The sequence below is a fragment of the Chrysochloris asiatica genome, unplaced genomic scaffold, assembly GCF_000296735.1.
Source record: "Chrysochloris asiatica unplaced genomic scaffold, ChrAsi1.0 scaffold00032, whole genome shotgun sequence".
Classification (NCBI taxonomy): domain Eukaryota; kingdom Metazoa; phylum Chordata; class Mammalia; order Afrosoricida; family Chrysochloridae; genus Chrysochloris; species Chrysochloris asiatica.
This window is the reverse complement of record NW_006408550.1, coordinates 21,155,146-21,179,074: the sequence shown is the minus strand read 5'-3', so window position 1 is coordinate 21,179,074 and position 23,929 is coordinate 21,155,146. Positions and strand designations below refer to the sequence as shown.

At 39.8% G+C, this 23,929-nt stretch overlaps 1 protein-coding gene across 1 annotated transcript in view; it reads right to left on the bottom strand.

Moving 5' to 3' along the window:
- SPAM1 (sperm adhesion molecule 1 (PH-20 hyaluronidase, zona pellucida binding)) overlaps nt 1-7,041 on the bottom strand; it is a 55,824-nt gene extending 48,783 nt beyond the window's left edge. Inside the window, exons 1-2 of the mRNA XM_006859367.1 lie at nt 6,085-7,041; nt 5,163-5,252 (exon numbers count right to left, since the gene is read on the bottom strand). Of these exons, the coding sequence (XP_006859429.1) occupies nt 5,163-5,252; nt 6,085-7,041 (1,047 nt within the window). The remainder of the gene's footprint in view (nt 1-5,162; nt 5,253-6,084) is intronic.
- Nucleotides 7,042-23,929: the final 16,888 nt, after the last annotated feature.

Genomic DNA, 23,929 nt, shown 5'->3' with positions numbered 1-23,929 from the left:
AGACACTGAAAACCTTATGAATAGCAGAGAAATACTGTCAGATATAGTGCCGGAAAATGAGCCCCTCAGGTTGGAAGTCACTTAAAATGCGGCTGGGGAAGAGCTGCCTCCTCAAAGTAGACTTGACCGTGATGATGTGAATGGAGTAAAGCCCTTAGGAAAAAAGTCCACAGGATCTTCATTTTCTGATGGGGCACAACTCAAAATGAAGAGAAACAGCTGTAAATAGTCATTAATAATCAGAACATGGAATGTACAGAATATGAATCTAGGAAAATTAGAAATTGTAAAAAATGAAATGGAACGCATAAACATCAATATCTTAGGTATTAATGAGCTGAAATGGACTGGTTGGTATTGGCCATTCTGAATCTGACAACCACATGGTTTATGTGGTTCAACGACAAATTGAAGAGGAATGGTGTTGCATTCATTGTCAAAAAGAACATATCCAGATCAGTCATGAGGTATAACACTGTCTGTGATAGGATAATATCCATGCATCTACAGGGAAGCCCAGTTAATACCACTATTATTCAAATTTACTCAACAACCACTAAAGCCAGTGAGGATGAAACAGAAGAATTCTACCAACATCTTCAATCTGAAATTGATCAAACATTCAATCAAGATGTATTGGTCATTACCGGTGATTGGAATGCAAATGTTGGAAGCAAAGAGGAAGGATCAGTAGTTGGAAAATATGGGCTTGGTGATAGAAATGAGGCTGAAGATTGCATGATAGAATTCTGTAAAAATCAATGATTTGTTCATTTCAAATATCTTTTTTAGACTGCATAAGAGATTACTATACACATGGACTTGCCAGTTGGTATACATAGAAATCAAATTGACTACATCTGTGGAAAGAGAAGATGGAAAAGCTCCATATCATCAGTCAAAACAAGGCCAGTGGAAGATTGTGGAACAGTCCATCAATTACTCATATGCAAATTCAAACTAAAGCTGAAGAAAATGAAAACAAGTCCACGAGAGCCAAAATACGACCTTGAATATACTCCACCTGAATTTAGAGATCACCTGAAGAACAGATTTGATACGTTAAACACTAAATAAAGACCGAAGACCAGAAGAGTTGTGGGGTGACATGAAGAACATCATACATAAAGGATAAAGTAAAAAGTCATTAAAAAGACATGAAAGAAGGAAAAGGTCAAAATGGATGTCATTGTATTTATGGTATTGTTGTTGTAAATGCCGTCAAGAAGAATCCAACACATAGCGACCCTATATAGGGTTTCCATGGAGCAGCTAGTAAGCTTGAACCACTGACATTGCAGTTCAAATGATGCATTAGTCCACAGCGCCACTCCAGGACTTCCAGAAGTCCTGGTGTGGAGCTGTAGGATAAGTCAAGGTCAGCAGTTCAAACCCACCAGCCACTCCTTGGAAACCCTATGCAGCAGAGGTGGAGAACGTCTGGCCCATGGGACATATAAGGCCTGTGAAATCACTTGGTCTGGCCCTGCCAAGGCAACTGACTCCACAGCACATAACCACAACAGCAGTGTGCCCAAGAGGCTTGCTCCCTGACCTCACACATTATATCCATATATATTGCATTTTCAATTATGAGACTCTACCACTACAGCAAAGGAATTTTGTTTTATTCACTAACACATGAGGGTAAATCAAGAAGTATTTCTAAAATTTTATAGAAACCTTTATTAAATAAAACATCAAAATGTGAAGTTACTGTTTCTTAACGTATCCCCCACCTTGTTGTTGTTGTTGCTGAGTGTAATGGCGTTCCCTCTGACTTATAGCGACCCTATAAAGCCAAACTCCATGTCTCATACTTTGGACAGGTTATCAGGAGGGACAAGTCACTGGAGAAGGATATCATGTTTGGTAAGATGGAGGGTCAGAGAAAAAGAGGAAGACCTCCAACGAGATGGATTGGCCAAGTGACAGCATGGATAGTGAGGTTGGCCTAGGATTGGGCAGTGTTTCATTCTGCTGTGCATAGGGTCACTATGAGTCTGTACCGACTTGATGGCACCTAACAACAAATATATAGGGTTTCCAAGGAGTGGCTGCTGAGTTTGACCTGCTTCCCCTGTGGTTCAAACCAACCACGCGGGTCTAGTGCTTTAACGCCCAGCACAGCACCGCACCAGGACTCCATCCTCCACCTAGGTCTAGACATTTCTTTTTTTACTATGAATTGGGTGACAGTTTAGAAAGCAGATCATCAGTTTCATACTCGACAATTCATACACATTTTGTTTCATCTCGTTGGATGCAGTCCTCTCAATGTAACACACTTCCTCCCTGTATTTCCTGTTTCCATTCTTCCTTCTTTCCTAAGTCTTCTGAACTTTGTCCTTGAGTAAATGCTGCCCGATGATTCTCCAATGATTTTTTTAAGCTGTGTATATCTCACTAATGTTATTGTTCCCCTTATATACCTATCCATTGCTTAGCTAATAATTGGGCCACCGAGGGGTGAGTTCAGATCCAGACTTGGAGCGTGAGTAAGGGCCATGATCTCAAGGATTCTATCAGTCTCTATGTAACCAATTAGCCTGGTCATTTTTTGTTTTGTTTTATGATTTTGAGTTTCATTCCACGTTTTTCTTCCACTCCATCCAAGACCTTCTTATGTGATACCTTTCACAAAGAAGTTGGTAGTGGTACCTGGGCACCACACAGTTTTTCTGGTTTCAGGGTCATGGAAACTACATGTTCATGTGGTCCATTTAGTCCATGGGACTGATTATTCCCATGTGTCTTCAGTTTCCATTCCTCTCCTATCCTTCAGACAGGGAAGAATTAATAGTTGCACCTTAGATGGCCACTTATGAGCTTTTAAGACCCTAGTCTCTACTCACCAAAGTAGGATATAAAACATTGGCTTTGTGAACTATGTATGTCAGGGGGTCTTGGAGTCCCCAGAGACCATGGTCCTGCATCCTCAAGTCCAACAACACATTCACTCAAAGTGTTTGGTTACCTTTAAGAAGTTTGCAAAAGTTTGTCCCCTGTATGGATCTATTGGCAGTCGATTTAAATACCCATAGGTCTATACATTTCTGAAGACAGTGTTTCCATATAAAAATTCTAAGCTTTTGGACTTACACCACATCAAAACACAGTTTGGGCATCCTCAAAGGATGCAAACTATGTTCTTTTGAAATGTTTTTTGAATTTGTGGAGCAAACAGAAACGAAGGGGCAAGATCAGGGCTGTAGTGTGGATGGGGTAAGGTTTCCAGCAAAATTCTTGTAGGACAGTGCTTGCCAGCCTCAGAGAATGAACATGTGCATTGTCACGCTGCAACACACTTTCCTCTGTGCAACATTCCTGGCCTTTCTCTCATCAAGGCAGTTTAAGTTTCTTAAAACTTCTTCCTAATAAGCCCTGGAATTGTCCTGTTTCCTTTGAAAAAAAATCTAACAAGAGTATCCCTTGTTGTTGTTGTTGTTATGTGCTGTGGAGTCAGTTCCAACTCATAGCAACCCTGCATAGGGTTTCCGAGGCTGGTAGTTTCAAACTGCTGACCATGAGATTACCAAGCCGATTCGTAACATTCGTAACCATTATGCTACCAGAGCTCCTAGAGTATCCCCTTGGAGTCCCAAAAATAGTTCTCATAACTTTCTGAGCTGACCTTTCAGTCTTGAATTTAACAGGCCCAGCCAATTCCCTTGGAAGCCACTGTTTTGATCTCAGAGATTTTTTTTTTTTTTTTTTTAAGACATCCTAGTGAGGCTAAGACACATGTGTTAATGTATGACTGTGAGACTTGTCTGTAGCCATCCACTGATCAGAAACATGTTTCAACATGTTTTGTTTGAACTAAACCCATGCATATATGTATTGGAACCCTAGTTGCAACACTTTTTGACTCACCCTCATATTTCTGGCATTTAATCAATCACCAAACTGCCACTTGGTCAAAACAGAAGTTTAATAAACCAGTTAGTAAATATTTTCTGAAAGGACCAGAAAGTAAATATGTTTTGCTTTAAGCACTATAGAAACTGAGATGACTATTCACTTTTGCCTTTCTAGTGCAAAAACAGCCATGAATAAACATGGGTATGTTCCAAGAAGAGTTTATTAATAGAAACTGAAATTTAAATTTGGCATAATTTTCACATATTAAGAAATACTAGTCTTTTGGGATTTTTCCCAGCCATTCAAAAATGCAAAAACCATTCTTAGCACGTGGAGGGCACATCCTGTCCAGGAGCTGTATGTAGTTTTATTACCTACAGTGAACCATCATTGAATGACCAAATTAATGAATGGATTAGACAAATGTTCAATAAACAGTCAGTGAGTGAATGAGAGAATGAATGAATACATATCAACTAGCGGAGCTCTTTTAAAAAGACATGCAGCACGGTGTAGTAGAAAAACTAACAAACACTAGGTCAAAAGAATGAAAATTGTAATTTGGTTTTGCTTCTTACCAGACAGAAATTTTCACTGAATTTCTGTTTTCTCTCTGAAAAGCAAGGGCAGTATTCTCTGCCTTAAAACATGCTCACAGAAATGCAAGATATTTTTATTCAATCACTATTAAATGAGTACATATTACTAGGTGCCAAGGATGGTACTTATTCTTATTCAATACCACTAAATAAATTAGCCCTGCTATCAAGTCTACTCCAACCCATGGACACGTATGTGTGTCAGAGTAGAACTGTGCTCCACTGTATTTTCAAAGGCTGATTTCTTTAGAAGAAATTTACTAGAGCTTCCCTCTGAGACACGTCTGGTTGTAGCAACAGGTGAACACATAGGCCATCTGTACTCTCAAAATTGGCACTGTTGTTACTTGCTGTTGAGTTTGTCTATACTCATATTGACCCTGTATAGGGTTTCTGAGGATCAGTTGATGAGTTTGCAGGACTGCCGACCTTGTAGTTAGTAGTGCAGTGTTTACCCTACAACACCACACCAGGACCTCTGTAGTATCTATTGTTGTTATAAGTGCCATTGAGTCTGTTCTGACTCATAGCAGCCCTTCATAGGGTTTCAGAGGAGAGAGTGGTGAGTTTGAACCACCAACCTTGTGGCTCAAATCCACCTTGCGGCCCAGTACTTACCCTACAGGGCCACGCCCACAGCAATTCTCAAAAACATTAAAGGTAGAAAGGTTTTATCTGTTTACCATCAATTCAACTTACCCTGTTTTGGGTTAAATTGAGGCTTCCCCAGATGATATTGCCTGAGACACCCAGAGCAATGCTTTCGCCAAGTGTGTTCACTAGGTCATCCTGGCCAAAGACAGAAAGTTCGCAGAGAGGAACAAATGCAAGTGTTATACATCAGGCAGGAACACCAAAACAAGCAAGCTTGTTGATTCAAGAATAAGAGCTTAATTATTTCCCCACAGGCAGAAAAACTTCCTGCATTTTACACAGCCTCTGTCCTACTATAACGTATACATTCTTTATGTTGTTGTTATTGTTAGGTGCCATCGAGTTGGTACCAACTCATAGCGACATTCTTTTTAATGTTTTAATGACTTTTATTGAGGAGAGCAGGTCCAAGAAAGAAAAAAAAAATGTTTTAAGGCTAAGTTAATATATTGTCTCAGCTAGCGTGGTGGTTACGAGTCAGGCTGCTAACTTCAAGGTCATCAATTGGAAACTACCAGCAGTTCCTCAGGAGAAAGATGAGCCTTTCTGCTCCATAAAGACTTACAGCCTCAGAAACCCTATGGCTATGAGTCAGAACCAACTCCACGGCACAAAACCACCACCACCTAATATTTCACAGTTGCTAAGATTTTTGTGATCACATTAAAAATAAACGTTCTGAAATTTTAAAAGTTAATTTTTGCTCTCTTCAAAACAGATATTAAATGCCACTAAACATCGCTACATCAGAAGCTCTGGTAGCGAGTTGGGTTATTAACCAAAAGGTCAGCTATCTGAACCCATCAACCACTGAGTGGAAGAAAGATGAGGTTTTCTACTCCGTAAAGTTTTCCAGCCTCAGAGACGCATACAGGGTAGCTAGCAGTCAGAATCAACTCCACAGCACTTAACCACCAACACCACTTGTGGATTGGACTTCATAGCCCCCATCCTTTGACTTACTTACCTGAGAAAGGTATTTCAAAACCACATCAGAGAAAATTGGACGGGAATATACAAAAACTGGAAGTGGATTTTCAGTATCACGTACTTCAGAAACCCGAATGGCTTCCTGCACACGATTCCTAACAAAGAGGGCAGCGAAGCCAGCAGACGTCAGGGAAGCCCGTAAATAAATGGATGGGAAGAGGGCAGTGCTTTCTTCCCACAACCAGCTGAGCTCATCATTTCTCCTCTTTTCTATGTTAAAGCAACTTCCATTGTAACCAGGCCTTGTGTAATGATAGTTGTAACATTCAGGAAAAAGATAAAAACCCCAGAGATGCTTTGGCCGAAGAAGCTTTCCCAATTTTAAAGTTTCTTGCATGAAACTCCTTGCTGCCTTTTGAAAATCTATCTTGGCTCTCTTGGTGGCCTCTGTGACATTAAGTTGCATATTTTGTTGCTGAACCAACTCAACAGATGTCTTCCTGTAGATGTCTTTAGGTTTCCAGTTCCTTGCCCAGATGGGCCTCCATTCCTCCCAGTCGATGACAGCCAAACTTGTTTGATTTGTTTGCGTGTAGTAGGAAATGTCTTCCTTAGCTTTGGCCAAATGACCTGTTAAGGATGCCATCTGGGGAATGCCACCATTCACACTTTTGCCTGTTTTTTCATTTATATAAGGGTAGTAACCAAGCCTGTCAAGATAAAATATTGTAAGACCTTGCTTAGTGATGCCTTTCCTGGGGCTTCCTATTAAAGAAAAGAGGCTCAAATCTAGTGGCACATCAAACTTTTTTGGACAAAGTTCAGTAGGGGCATTCCAGGCCCAGAGGAAAGTCACATTTGGGATTAGACGTGGTGCTCGGAAAGTGAGTGTCAGGCAATATGGAATCAGAAGACAGATGAACAATGCCTGGGATGCCCCATTGGACCCAGTAACTCTCCCAAAAGAGATGTATTTGAACCTTAACACTCCCATGATACACTCGGTTTGCCCAAGATTTGGTGCATGAGAGAGAGAATGAAGTCACTTCAATGGCTCAAGATGCACAATGATCGTATCGCACTTGAATGTTACTCTTCTTGGAATATTTTGCAAGTTGCTTCATCTATGACTGAGAAAGAAAGATAGGGTATATTATGACACTGCATTTCTATATCAACAATCTTAGCTTTATCATGTTCTCAACTTTAAGTACAGGGAGTTAATTCCATTTTAGAAGATGAAAACCTACTCCTGTGTTTGAATCAATAGAATTATTTCCTCTATTATATGATATAAATTCTTTAATAGCTAACTTTTTGTTTGTTTGTTTTTTGGTTTCCCAAATTGTCCTTGAGCCTTCTGCAGAGGCAAATGCAATTATTTTAGTTTTACCTTCCTTGTTGTTGTTGTCAGGTGCCATCGGGTCAGAACCGACTCATAGTGACCCCATGCACAGCAGAACGAAACAATGTCCGATCCTGAGCCAACCTCACTACCGCTGCCACACTTGGCAAAACACTGCACCAAACAATGTTTTAGCAAAGCCTGTTGAGTGAAGAGAAATTCCATGTCTATCCTCTTATTCTTAACTGCTGCTTCTTGAAAGATCATTTTTCAGTTGTCTGCTAAATATTGAAAGGAGTCCTGGTGTAGTATTGGATAAACACTGGACCACAAGGATAGTTTGAACTGCCAGTTCAGTGGTTCAGATCTACCAGCCGCTCTTCGGAAACCCTATATAGGGCCACTATGAGTCAGAACCAACTCGATGGCCCTAAACAACAGCAACAAATATATTGAGAACAATTGATCATAGACTTGTAAAACATCATCTTTTCTTTTTCTATTCTTTTTTTCCTTTTGAAGAGAAACTGATAAGGGAGGTGATCAACCTCACTTTTTTTTTTTTTTTCAGCTATAAGTTTGTATTTAATTCTTCACAATTATTGCAAGAGGCACAAGTTAAAAGAAAGACCAAGTTCAAAAGACTACACTATTTGTTTCTATGTTACCAGTTGGTATCTGGAGGAGCTCTGTGGAAATGCTTTATCTAAACTATCCTCACTATTGTTCCAGAAGGCCTAACTTAAGTGCAGAGGTGCCCACTTCTCAGGCCTCACTTTGCTGCTGTTTCATTCTGGTACCTTACTGTATTGGCACTGGCTTAGGAGCTTGAATCACTGACCTTGAGCTTCAAATCAACTTTGTGTAGTCCAGCACATTAAACCACAGCACCACACCAGGACTCCAAAAAATTACCTGTACTCTGGCTGTGATGGTGTGGGTTCCAACTCATAGAGACCCTGCATAGGGTTTCCAAAGCTGTAAACCTTTACTGGAGCAGAAAGCCTCATCATTCTCCCACAAAGCAGCTGGTAGTTTCGAACTACTGACGTTGAGGGTGGTAGCCTGACTCATTACCACTATGCTACCAGAGTTCTTTGTTGTTGTTAAGGGCCATCAACTCTATTTCAACTCACAGTGACTCCATGCGAGAGTAGAACTATCCCTTAGGGTTTTCTTGGCTGTAATCTTTCTGGAATCAAATCAGGCCTTTCTCCTGCAAAGGGACTGAGTTGGTTCAAATTGCTAACCTTCAGACAGCAGCTAAGCATTTAGCCAGAGTCCTGGTGTGGTGCTACAGGTTAATATGCTGGACTGCAAGATCAGTATAAACCGCAAAGTCAGTGGTTCAAGCTCACCAGGGGCTCCTCGGTCAACCCTGCATAGGCACTATGGGTCAGAACCGACTCAACGGCACTTAACACCAACAATCATTTAATCATTTGCCCCACCAGGCACTTTAAAGAGAACATCATAGTCAAGATCGAAGGGAATTACAAGAACAATTAGATCTCATCTTTTTTAAGAAAATAGCTTTTTCTCTAAGATTATGTTAGCAATGTTCATAGTTTAAGCCCTTATGAGCTTCTCTACTCAGACTCTAGAAAATCTTGTCATAAAATAATTGGGAGAGCAGGTGATAACTAATTATTTTCATGAAATTATCACCAACATCCAACACCAATGTCTGAATACTAGGGAGCAGAAGAAGTGAATGGAATAGAGAAATGATCTGATTTTCCTGTGTGCTGAAGAAGAGGTAGTCTAAGCTTATTGAAAACATTCATATGCAAATCTAAGTTCCACATGGTCATTTTATATAAGAAAAATATTGGATCTAAGACTAGTGCTTTTAGGAATATCTCTACCCACAGATATCATTGAAAAAGAATGTCTTTGAAAGTCATGAATTAACATTATGAACTGTCAATTATTTTCATTTATTTAAACTGTGGTGTTGCCCAAGAACACTGAACTTGACCTTTTCCTTTGATATGTTATCAAGAAAGTCCAATGTCTAGAAAAGGACTTCATGTTTGGTAATGTTGACAAAAGGAGGGGAATCCTCATTAAGATGAATTAACACAATAACCGCAACAGGGTTTGAGCTGCAGCAGTGAGCTCGAACATACCAGCACCATGACGATGATGTAGATTGGGACAGCCTTTCCATCTATTACACATAGAGTTGACATAAGTGGGAAACGGCCCAACAACAGCTAGCAAGGAAATACCTCCTGATTTCCTGGGGAGTGCACATGCATTCCGCTGCTAATGAAAAGGATGGAGATTTGAATCCATCCATAGGTACCTGGTGTGGTGCTACTGGTTAACGTGCTTGAGTGCAAGGTCAGTTTGAACCACAAGGTTGGCGGTTCAAACTCATCAGCTGTTTCTCGGAAACCCTATACAGGGTTGCTATGAGTCGACACAATAACAACAACAACACAGGTACCTAGGAAGGAAGACCCAGCAATCGACTTCTGAAAACAGTAGGGGTCCGTTTTAGTCTGATCCATGTGGGTCATCAAGCATGGGAGTCAACTCAGCTGCAACTTGTTTTAAATGATCCCCTTAAGAAATCATTCTCTAATATGAAAAAGGTAAAAATTCCAGGCAGAAGCAGGCTCCTAAATGTGGTGAACTACATCCTAATCATATTCAGTAGGGTCTGTACTGTTTCTGAAGCACTCCGTTTATTTCTGGAGCACCCAAAAAATGACTTCTGCCTCTAGTTCCCAGTTACAATTGTTGTTGTTAAGTGCTGTTGCGTTAGTTCCAACTCATTGCGACCCTGTCTAGGGTTTCCCAGGAGCAGCTGATGAGTTTGAATCGCCAACCTTGCAGTACAAACCGACAGCATCATACCAGATTAGCAGAACATTCCCAAAGCACAAAAACCCATGTTTAAGTTTTTCCTCTTAAAGTAAAACTTTATATAAGATTTTCAGGCAAGAGAGGAGTCTTCAAGTAAATTTTTTTCTAACAAATGTCTTCTTAAGCTATGATACTTTATAAGTCATTTGGCCAGAATAGACATCACATACTAGACTCAACGAGAGAAGTTGAAAACATTTTGGGTAACATTCCACCAATTCCTTTTCCCTTCCCCATCCCCTTTTCCTTTTTTTTATTGTTGTTATTGTTTTTATTACCCCCCTCCCTTTGTTCCATCTCCTACCTTTATTTTAACTTTGTTAGGATTCCCAAAGGTATAGCTTTGCATAGGCTGGAGAGCTTCAGGCCAAAGAAACAGTTAATTTTTCATCTGTGTTTTCGATTGTTATTGTAGGGATTTTTGTTTGTCTTGTTGATTTTTCCATCTGAGTTGTTTCCAATTCAAAGTGGACCTGTGAGAACAGGAGGAAAAAAAAAACCAGACTAAACAGTACTATAGAGTTTCCTCAGCTGTCATATGAGAAACAGATCACCAAGTTTTCCCCCACAAGTCACTGGTAGGTTTGAACTGCTGAATTGCTGGCCTTTCTCACTTAATAACTGAGTGTTCAACCATATAATTACCAGGGATCCTTGTGCTTCCAATACCTAGAAATTAAATGACAAACTTCTCACTAAAGAGGTAGTCTTAAAAATGTGGCACATTACATAGTCTCTCATTGTTTTTCACAAAAAGACATAACAAGTTATGAAGCAGGAAGGAAAACAAGGCAACTTGCTTTTAAAGCAAGAATGGCAATGTTTCTTTCTAAAATGTAAGTAGGTCAGAAGTTGGTCCACAAGGCAAATAGCACATTATCGTTTAACCTGTTGGGTGAGAAAAGGATGCCTTTAGCCCAGTCAATGAATGACTTACTAATCTTTTGAGGAGTGTCAAAGTCATTAAAGTCGTATGTTTAGTTGGGATTAAAAGCATGAAGCTCCATCATGGAGAACAACTCAAGTTGGGAAGTTTCAAGAAGGTCCAAACACTCCAATCTTAGAGATGAGGAGAAGAGTCCATACACAAAGATTTCAGGAACTTTTCATCAAATTTCCAGATTGGTTGATTTTTTCTTTTTTTTTTCTTTTGAAGTCCTAACAGTCAGGCATAAGACAATCATAAAGACCACATACATACCTACCCCCTTTTTTTATATAACATCAGTGTTTCTTACACTAAGCTTCAGAAATCATCTAAATAAAAATTTTCTGTGGATGTAAACATTTCACAAAATTAAACCACATAATTTAGCCAATTATCTTCAAGCTTCCCTCAACTAAATAAGTCAAGGTTTGTGTACTTATGGGAAAAACAGAATCAACCAAACTGGCTCTGATATCACCTGTTTCAGCGATTTTATTCAAGCAAAGCACCTCAGATTGCAGATGACTGACATGCTTCCCTCTCCTGATCAGGAATTCCCACAGAAATGTCTGCTTCTGCATGGGCTCTTTGTTGTATAGAATTAAAAATTCATCTTAGATGGCTGCTTTTAAGACCCAGGCACTACTCGTGACTCTGGTAGCTGTGAACCATCTTGTTCAGAGTTCTTCACTATGTCGTGGCTTCAATACTCTGCTTCCTTGTTTATTGTTGTTGTTGTTAAGTGCCGTTGAGTCAGTGCCGACCCATAGTGACCCTGTACAGGGTTTCCGAGGCTGTAAATCTTTATGGGAGCAGAACGCCTCATCTTTCTCCCACAGAGCAGCTGGTAGTTTCGAACTGCTGACCTTAAGGTTCACAGCCCAATTCGTAACCACTATGCTACCAGAGCTCCTTGATTATAAGTTGGGGTATTTGTAGAATGAGGTCACACTAGAGGAATGATTTGTCTTTCAAAAAGGGCTGACCTTAAGAAGTGAAATTAGCCTCTTCAGTAAACTTAGTTTCTTCAAGGTACCTAATTCTTCACATAGCCTCTGGAGTTTCTTTTCAAATGAAAAGTATTAGATGAGAAATTCATGAAGAATTTAACAAGTCCTATCATAATGACTTGATGGTACCTGACAACAAAAACAACAATAATGATTGTAGCAATCAAAAGAATTATACTAGTTTGTAGTCTAGAACCTTAGGCAAGAGACAATACCATTAGACAACCATCTAAAAATATCAAGAAAAGAAGAAGCAGCCTTAGTATGTGGCCAATTAGCTTTTAAGCAGACACTAGAGATGCTTTGTTCAACCTCTCTGATGATATTAATCTAGGCATAATGCAATGGTATATGCCACCTTCTGTCTAGGCAAGAAGATATTCCAATATTATTCTATTGTCTAATACTACTTTAGCAAATGACTTCTGTTGGACTGTTATTTCATGTTCAGTATTGTCAGCAATTAGAGGCATAGCATCAGAAAAGCCTATTCAAGCTTTAATACTCCACTGTTGTTGTTTTTAGGTGTATTTGAGTCAGTTCTGATTCATACAAACCTACATACAACAGAACAACATGCTACACATTCCTGCACCGTTCTGAAATCATTCCTGTTTGAGCCTTCAGTTGCAGATACGGTCCCAATTCATCTTATTCAGGATACTCCTTTTCTTCATGGATCCCCTGATCCATGACATCCTTCTCCAGTCCCCCTCCTAATGTTGCTGTTGTTTGGTGTCATCGAGTCAGTTCTGACGCCGATGGACAACAGAATGAAACACTGCCTGATCCTGTACCAACTTCACAATTGTTGTTATGTTTAAGCCCATTGTTACAGGCACTGAGATAATCCATCTTATCGAGGGTCTTCCTCTTTCACTGACCCTCTACTTTACCAAGCATGATACCGTTGTCCGGGGACTGGTCACTCCTGATAAACTGTCCAAAGGACACGAGAGGAAGGCGGAAGTCTTTCCATTTTCATTTTTAAGGAGCATTTGGACTAGTTTTTCTATGACAAACTTGCTAGTTTCTCTGACAGTCCATAGTATATTTAATATTCCTCACCAACATGATCATTGAAAAGCATTGGTCCTTCTTTGGCCATCCTCATCTGTTATTCAGCTTTCACATGCGTAGGAGGTAATTGAAATGATCATGGCTTGGGTCAGGCACACCAAATTTCACAAAGTGACATGTTTGCTTTTTAATACTTAAAAGAGGTCTTTTGCATCCCTAGAGCCCTGGAGGCACCGTGCATTAACCTATGGGCTGATAACACAAGGTTGGCAGTTCGAAATAACCTAGTTACTCTGTAGGGGAAGATTAAATGTATGATCTGTGAATCTAGGAAAACTGGGAGATACCAAAAATGAAATGGAATGCATAAAAAAGATCAATATTCTAGGCATTACTGAGCTGAAATGGACTGCTTTGGGCCATTTTGATCTACAATCTGACAATCATATGATTTATCATGTCAGGAATGACACAAAGAGGAATGGTGATGTATTCATTATCAAAAAAGAGCATTTCAAGATATATCTTGAAATATAATGCTATCTCTGATAGGATAATATCAATACACCTACAAAGAAAACAAATGGATGTCAGAAGAGACACTGAAACTTGCTCTCCAGCGTAGAGATGCTAAAACAAATGGGAGAAATGAGGATGTCCAAGAGCTCAACAGAAAATTTCAAAGATCAGATCAAGAAGATAAAGCCAAATATTACAACAAAATGTGCAAAGATCTGGAGTCAGAAAACCAAGAAGGAAGAACACACACAGCATTTCACAAGCTCACAAGCTGGGGGAACGGAAGAAAAAATACAAGCCTCAACTTTCATTATTGAAGGATTCTCTGGGCAAATTATTGAATGATGCAGAAATTATCAAAAGAAGATGGAAGGAATACACAGAGTCAATGTACAAAAAGGAAATGGTTAATGTTCAACCATTTCAAGAGGTAGCATGTGATCAAGAGCCAATGATACTGAAGGAGGAAGTCCAAGGTACATTGAAGGAATTGGCAAAGAACTAGGCACCAGGAATTGATGGAATAAAAATTGAAATTTTTCAAGAAAGTGAGGCGGCACAGGAGACACTCATACATCTCTGCCAAAATATTTTGGGAGAAAACTATCTGGCCAACTGATTGAAAGAGATCTGCATTTGTGCCCATTCCAAAAAAGGTGACCCAATGGAATGCAGAAATTATTGGACAATCTCTTTGATATCCCATGCAAGTAAAGTTTTACTAAAGGTAATACAAAAATGGCTGCAAGCATACATTGACAGAGAACTTTCAGAGATCCAAGACAGATTCAGAAGAGGTCGTGGAATGAGGAATATCGTTGCTGATGTCCAGTAGATCTTGGCTGAAAGCAGAGAATATCATAAAGATGTTTACCTGTGCTTTATTGACTATTCAAAGGCTTTTTATTATGTGGATCATGACAAGCATTGGACAAAATTGCGAAGTATGAGTATTCCAGAACACTTAATTGTGCTCATGAGGAATCTGTACGTGGACCAAGAAGCAGTTGTCCAAACAGAACACGGGAACACTGAATGGTTTAAAATTAAGAAAGGTATACGACAAGGTTGTATTCTTTCACTATACTTATTCAATTTGTATCCTGAGCAAATAATCTGAGAAGCTGGGTTCTATGAAGAAAAATGTGGTATCAGGATTAGAGGAAGACTCATTAACAACCTATGATATGCAAATGATACAACCTTGCTTGCTGAAAGTGAAGAGGACTTAAAACATTTAATGATGAAGATCAAAGAGCACAGCCTTCAGTATAGATTACATCTCAATGTCAAGAAAACAAAAATCCTCACCACTGAACCAATAAATAACATTCTTCTCAATGGAGAAAAGATTGAAGTTATCAAGGACTTCATTTTTCTTGGATCAACTATAAACACTCACAGAAGCAACAGTCAAGAAATCAAATGACGCATTGCATTAGGCAAATCTGCTACACAAGACCTTTCTAAAGTGTTGAAGAGCAAAGATGTCAGCTTGAGGACTACGGTGCACCCGACCCAAGCCATGGTATTTTCAATGACCTCATATGCATGCAAAAGCTGGACAGTGAATAAGGAAGACCGTAGAAGAATTGATGTTTTTGAGTCATGGTGTTGGAGGGGAATATTGAAAGTGCCATGGACTGCCAAAAGAACCAATAAACCCATTTTAGAATAAGTGCAACCAGAGTGCTCCTTGGAGGCTAGGATGGTCAGGCTTCATCTCTCATACTTCAGACATGTTGTCAGAAGGGACCAGTCACTGGAGAAGGATATAATGTTTGGTAAGGTGAAGGGTCAGAGAAAAAGAGGAAGCTTCCCAATGAAATGGATTGGCCAAGTGTCAGCATTGATGAACTCAAGCATGACAATAGTAGTGAGGTTGGCCCAGGATCAGGCAGTGTTTTGTTCTGCTGTGCATAAGGTCACTATGACTTACCAACTCGATGGCACCTAACAACAACAACAAGGAAAACAAGTTAATATCACTAATCTTCAAAATTAGGCATCAACCACTAAAGCAAGTAATAATGAATTTGAAGAATCCTACCAACTTCTTCAGTGTAAAATTGATCAAACATGCAACAAAGATGTACTGGTGATTAATAGTGATTGGAATGCAAAGGTTGGAAAAAAGAGGAAGGACCAGTGGTTGGAAAACAAGTCCTTGGTGATAGAAATTATGCTTGAAATCATATGATAGAATTTTGTAAGACCAATGATTTATTTGGAGTTCTGGTGTGGAGCTGTGGGTTAATGTGCTGGACTACAAGGTTGGTTTGAGCTACAAGGTCAGTGGTTCAAGCTCTTTGGAAATCTTATACAAGGTTGCTATGGATTGGAACCTACTTGATGGCACTTAACAACAAGAAAACAACAATAATTATTTATTTATAGCAAATACCTTTTATAAACAACACAAAAGATGACTATACACATGGGCCTCACCAGATGATATACAAAGAACTCAAATTGACTATATCTGTGGGAAGAGACAGTGGAAAAGTGCCATATCATCAACCAAAACAAGGCCAGAGGCAGACTGTAAACAGGCCATCATTACTCATAAGCAAATTCAGGCTGAAGCTGAAGGAAATTTAAACAAGTCCATGAGAGCTAAAATTTGACCTTGAATATATCCCACCTAAATTTAGAAATATCTGAAAAACCTATTTGATGCATTAGACACTAAAGACTGAGACCTGAAGAGTTGTGGGATGACATCAAGAACATCATACAGGAAGAAAGCAAGAGATTATTAAGACAAGAAAGAAGGAAAAGACAAAAATGGATGTCAGAAGAGACTCTAAAACTTGCTCACCACCACAGAGATGCTAATGCAAATGGAAGAAATGAGAACGTAGAAGAAGGAACAGAAAACTTCAAAGGGCAGCTCAAGAAGACAAAGTCAAGCATTATAATGAAATGGACAAAGACCTGGAGTAAGAAAAACAAAAGAGAACACTCTCAGCATTTCTCAAGCTGGAAGAATTTAAGCAAAACGTAAGCCTCAACTCCATTATTAAAGGAGTCAATGGGCAAAATATTGAATGATGCAGAAAGCATCAAAGGAAGATGGAAGGAATATAGAGTCACTATTCCAAAAGGAAATGGATGATGTTCAGCCATTTCAAGAGATAGCATATGATCAAGAGCCAATGCTACTGAAGGAAGAAGTCCAAGGCGCACTGAAGTTTCCATGAATTGATGGAATACAAATTGAAATTTTCAACAAACTGATGTAACACTGAAGGCACTCACTCATCTATTCCAAGAAATTTGGAAGACAGCTACCTGGCCAACTGATTGAAAGAGATCCATATTTGTGCCCATTCCAAAGAGAGGTGACCCAATGGAATGTGGAAATTATCGGACAATATCATTAGTATCACATGCAAGTAAAATGTCTTTAAGATCATAAAAAATGGCTACAATAGTACAGGGAACTTCCAGAGGTTCAAACCAGATAAAGATGAGGATACGGAATGCAGGCTGCCATTGTTGTTAGGTGCCATCGAGTCGGTACTAACCCATTGCAAACTTACGCACAGCAGAACAAAACACTGTCTGATCCTGTTGCCACCGATGCTGCCACTTGGTCAATCCATCTGACTGGGGGTCTTCCTCTTTTTCTCTGACCCTCCACCTTACCAAACATGACATCCTTCTCCAGCGACTGGTCCCTCCTGACAATATGTCCATAGTATGACAGAGGATGTTTGGCCATCCTGGCCTCCAAGGAGCACTCTAGCTGCACTTCTTCCAAAAAGGATCTATTGGTTCTTTGGCAGCCCATGGTACTTTGAATATTCTCCTCCAACACCATAACTCAAAAGCATCAATTCTTCTACAGTCTTCCTTATTCACTGTCCAGCTTTTGCATGCATATGAGGTCATTGAAAATACTATGGCTTGGGTCAGGGGCACCTTAGTCCTCAAGCTGACATCTTTGCTCTTCAACACTTGAAAAAGGTCCTGTGCAGCAGATTTGCCTAATGCAATATGTCATTTGATTTCTTGACTGCTGCTTCTGTGAATGTTCATAGTTGATCCAAGAAGAATGAAGTCCTTGACAACTTCAATCTTTTCTCCATTGATAAGAATGTTGTTTATTGGTCCAGTGGTGAGGATTTTTGTTTTCTTTACATTGAGATGTAATCCATACCAAAGGCTGTGCTCTTTGATATCAGATGGAGCTTGACTGAAAGCAGAAAATACCAGAAATATGTCTACCTGTGCTTTATTGACTATGCAAAGACTTTCAACTGTGTGGATCATGATAATCTATGGACAACACTACAAAGAATGTAACACTTAATTGTGCCCAAAAGGAACTTTACATAAACAAAGAGGCAGTCATTCAAACAGAACACTGAATGATTTAAAATCAGGAGAAGTAGGCACCAGGGTTGTAGTCTTTCTCCATACTTTTTCAATCTGTATGCTGATCAAATTATCCAAGAAGCTGAATGACGTGAAGAAGAATTTATCATTAGGATTGCAGGAAGACTCATTAACAATCTGCAATATGCAGATAATACAACCTTGCTTGCTGAAAGCAAAGAGGTCTTAAAATACTAACCGGTGAATATCAGAGACCACAGCCTTCAGTATGGGTTGCAGATCTATGTAAAGAAAACAAATATCCTTACCACTGGATTAATAAATAACATCATGATAAATGGAGAAAAGATTGAAGTTGCTAAAGGCTTCATTTTGCTTGGATCCACTATCAGCACTCATGGAAGCAGCAGTAAAGAAATTAATGTATTGCATTAGGTAAATCTGCTGTACAAGACTTCTTAAAAGTGCTCAAGAGCAAATTTGTCAGTTTGAGGACTAAGGTGTGCCATGGTATCTTCATATGCATGTGAAAGTTGAACAGTGAATAAGGAAGACTGTAGAATTTATGTATTTGAGTTATGATGTTGGAAAAGAATATTGAAAATACCATGGACAGGTGGAAGAACAAACAAATCTGTGTTGGAAGAAGTACAGCCAGAATGCTCCTTAGAAGCCAGGATTGTGAGACTTTGTCTCTCCTATTTCAGACATACTAACAGGAGGAACCAGTCCCTGGAGAAGGGCATCATGCCAGGTAAAGTGGAGCGTCAGTGAAAAAGAGGACAACCCCCAATGAGATGGATTAATACAGTGGCTACAGCAATGGGCTCAAGTTTAACAATGATTGTGAGGATGGTACAGGGCCAGATAGTGTTCTGTTGGGGTGTGCATAAGGTAGTTATGAATCGGAACCTACTGGACAGCACCTAACAACAACAACAACCCTTGAGAGATTATTGTGGAGATGGACTCATTGTTGGGTCCGAATGACTCAATGGACCGAGCCCAAGTCCTCAACCAGCTTTGGTATCACAGAAGATATTACACCATTCGTTCTACTTCTGACTTCAGCACGTCAAATAATCATAGTCTCGGGTCGCTATGGGTCAGAACCAACTCGATGGCACTGAACAGCAACAACAAATATTTGGAAGCAAAAGCGTGAAGTTTTATTGTGTAATAGCTAAGTCAAGTTATGAAGTGTCAAGAAATTATAAAGCACTCTAGCCTTAGGGAAGGGGACAAAGATCTATATACAAAGATTTCAGGAACTTCTCAGGAAATATTTGGATTGGTCGATATTTTAAATATACAACCAGTCAGGCATAAGACAGTCACAAAGACCACACACATATCCTTTTTAACATGGATTCAGGAACAGTCTAAACAAAAAAGCTTTCTGAAGGCATTCTGTGCATGCAAACGTTTCACATACTTAACCAAACTACATATGTTAGCCATTAATCTTCAAAGTTCCTCAAGCAAAGTAAGTCAAAGTTTGTGTATTTATGGGGAAAACAGATGCTAGAAAAAAATGGGTCTAGTTTTAAACTTGTTTCAGCCATTTTATTCATATCAAACACCTCAGATTTTAGACTGCTCTGACATGTTATTGTTACTGTGAATTGCATTAATCTCAAAACATTTAAGTGCTGGTAGCAGAGAACATTCACAAGGATGATAAATTAGCATAAACCTAAAAATCCAAACCCACTCCTCTGAATTGATTCTGACAGAAAACAACCCAGTGTAAGGTTCCTGAGACTAAACGTTATGGGAACAGACAGCCTCCTTGTTCTCCCACAGAGTAGCTGATAGGTTTGAACCACCAATCTTGTAGTTAGCAGCCCAATGCCTGACCCACAGAGTCCCCAGGGATCCTTAAATTAACATCAAGAATACTATAAAATTTAAAATCAGCATTTGAAATGAGTTTTTTAAGAGCCCAATGATAAAACGATCCCTCTTACAGTTATTTTGACTGCCAAGTATTTTATTTAATTAGTGACAGATTTCTGTAGTGTCATATACATGAATAAACTGTAAGGCACCACTTTCAAGATAATACAGCACTTACTGTAAAAAAAAAAAAAGTCTTATTGTTGTTGTTGTTAAGTGCCGTGGAGTTGATTCCCTGCATAGGGTTTCTGAGGCTGTAATCTTTACGAGAGCAGAAAGCTTCATCTTTCTCCCACTGAAGCACTGGTAGTTTTGAACTGCTGACCTTGGGGTCAGCAGCCCGACACATAACTACGATGCTACCAGAGCTCCTATACTGTTATAAAATTTATAAAATAAACTGGAATTAAGATTTTCAAAAGGATAAAGAAAATCACATTTGGAGCATATTGTTGAAGTACCAACTCATAGTGACTGTGCGTAGGATTTCAGAGGAGTGTCTGGTGAGTCTGAGCTGTGATTAGCAGTCCAGTGCTTATTCTACAGCACCAAACCAGGACAAAGAAAATACCAATGTTCTGAGTTCTGCTCTTTTTTGTAATATGGGAAAGGAGAGGAAAGGAGAGTTAAAAAAAAAAAAAGAAAAGAAAGAAAGAATCCCCAAACCAAATTCCCTTTAATTGCTGTGATGGAACATAGAGATAGAATTTACAGATGCTCATTTTATGTGGTAAGAGTTTGTCCTGCTATACCATGATTAGAAAATTACACATCCGAGATGTTAGAAAACCAGAGTCTGGTTAGCACGTATACTAAATCTTGAATCTTTAAGAAAGTTATATTGATATGTTGAAAAATTAAACATTTTAGTTTGGCTTTTCAAAATGCATGACAGATTATTACCAAGAATGTTTTATTGAAAAAAAATTGCACATTTTGTTTCTAGAACAAAAAATCCTTTGGAAAGACTGAATGTGTCTATAATAATACTGTATTTCCAAAGTACATATACCCTCAAAGACCTTATTAAAGAATGCATATATTGATGAACTTTCACCTACACCTATGGATGCAGTAGCTCAATAGAGGGAACAAATCTTTACAATGAGGATCATTCCCACCCCTTCCATACACAGAGTAGAGAGGGATGGGCAACTTGAATATTGGCTACCCAAAATGGTGGGCTACAAAGGCAAGAAGTGACTGGCTTACAAGCTTTCAAGAGGGAGCCTAGATCCAGAGGGTGTGGAGCAAAGTAGAATCTCCACTAAGTAGTATCCAATCTGTCTGAGCGGGGCTGATGAAAGGAGATGTGGATAGGTCTCTTGTGATACAATAGTGAATAATTGTTACCAGGGCTGACTGTGAGTGTTGGAAATGGAAAAGTAGACATTTTGTATCAAAAGGAGGGGACTGATTAACTTTGCATTCTAGGAGTGGAGGTCCCTAGGACCATCAAGGGAGAAGAGTGGAGAGAACCCTACCCAGAGAAGCAGTGATGCCAGAGATAGAGGCAGAGACGATGATGCAGAGAGATGGAACAGCTGGGGACTTTAGACCCAGAGTGGGAGAGGGGCTGCATGTTGATGACCGGGTGGGGGTGGGGGGTGCATGCTTGCAGGGTATACCCTTTGGTTGTTTGATGATGCATGGAGGGGATTGTAATAATGGCAGTGAAACTATATACAATAGGATGAATGTAAAGCTAATGTTCTCCTATGTAAACTATCACATAATTCACCATAAAATGTTAAAAAAAAAAAGAATGCATATAGTATACCTGTTGTTGTGTGCCGTGGAGTTGGTTCCGACTCATAAAGACCCTACACAGGGTTTCTGAGGCTGTAAATCTTTACAGGAGCAGAACACCTCATCTTTCTCCCATGGAATGGCTGGTAGTTTCGAACTGCTGACCTTGTGGCTCACAGCCCGATTCGTAACCACTACGCTACCAGAGCTCCTTATAGTAGTTGTAGAATTAGACTATGGTTCAACTTTCTCTTAACGGGTACTCAATAGATAATGTCAATGGAGTCCTAGCACTGTGGGATAAGCACTGGACTGTTAATTGCAAAGCCAGTGGTTCAAACCCATCAGTCGCTCCTTAGAAACGCTGTACTAGATAACTGTGAATCAGAGCTTACTCCACAGAAATTAACGACAACATCAGATCACCTCAACGAACAAATTTGTTTTGGAAGTTCAGCAGAATGCTCCTTGGATACGAGATTGGTAAAAACTTTGTGTCATGTACTTTGGGCATGTTATCAGGAAGGCAAGTACAAGGAGAAGGATTTCATGCTTGGTAAAGTGGAAGATTCAATGAAAAAGAGGAAGACCTTCAACAAGATGAATGGACACAGTGACTGCAACAGGGGATTCATGGGAATGAGAGTGAGGATGGCTCAAGACTGGGCAGAGTTTCATTCTGTTGTTCCTGTGGGTTGGAACCTACCCAATAGCGCCTAACAACAGCAGATGCATGCTCCAGGAATTAACCAGTTAGTTAAATGTGTGAACATGATGTACTTTGAAGTTCAGTTATACTTTGACTGTTAAAACTTCAGCCAAACACTTTTACTCACATATTAAAAAAAAAAAAAGTGTGCCACTCATACACCACAGAGCTCAAACATTCAGAGACCAGAATGTCTTCTAAGGCCAAGCATGATGCGCTGACACATCCAGGTATGATTGACACTAACAATTTGAATAAAGACTTGAAGAGCCTCTAAAATTTAGATACTAAGTAAAACCACAATTTCTTCACTGGGGTACGCTCTTCAACAGCACTTCCTACACCCCAGGCTGAGCTCAGTGACACCTGACTTACAGTTAACCCAACATTAAAAATAAAAATGTAGTGTCATTAAATCAACCCTGACTGGAAACTCCATGTGTGTCAGAGTAGAACTGCACTCACAAAAGTGTTCGGTGACTGATCTTTCAGGTGAACATTGCCAGGTCTGTCGGCACTTAACCCCTCCTTCTACCTGGGGTCTACCAACATACCACCCTTATGAACCTGAGATCAATCCCAGCTGTTCTGTGATTACAGTGGTTCCTGGGAGTCCTACTAGGCACAAAATCAGATGGTTTGCTGTTTGTGCTTCAAGTAGATTGAACTGTAGGACAGAGCAGAACTGTCCCATAAGGGTTCTTAGGCTGAAATCCTTAGAGTAGCAGATGACCAAGCCTTTTGTCCTGTGGAGATGAATCTTCGAACCACCCACCTTTTGGTTAGCAGCCAATTGTTTAACCATTATGCCACTGGGGCTCCCCCAAAAAGTGGGGATTCGGAGTCCTCGTGTGGCGGTATAAGCATGAGCACTGGACTGCAAGATCAGTTTGAATTGCAAGGTCAGTGTTTCAGATCCACCAGCTGCTCTTTGGAGACCCTATGAAAGGTCGTCATGAGTCAGAACTGACTGGCACTATTAATCAACAATCAACAACAACAACAACCGTACCTGTTCTGTATTAAATGTGCCCCTCCCCAAAATATGTGTTAGAAACCTAATCCCTGTACTTAAAGTGATGTGGACTAAGACAACTCCTATTTCCAAGTTATGTTGATTAGACCACACCTAAGTAGGGTGAATTCTATACCTAATCACTTCTGAATGATAGAAAGAGCAGATTAGACACAGAGACATGCCCACAGACACAGGGAGAAGACAGACACCCCATGAGCATGGAGGCAGATGAATCTACAAATCCAGGAACCCCAAAGATGTCAACTACTAACCTACTAATGCTGAATGGGGCCCTGAGGGCACAGGACTTCGAACCCTCAAACTGCTCCACAGGAAAAAGCCTTGGTAATCTGTTCTCATAAAGATTGTTGTTGTTCAGTGCCGTTGAGTCAGTTCCAACTCATAGAGACCCTGTATAGGGTGTCCAAGGAGTGGCTGGTGTGTCTGAACCGCTGACCTTGTGG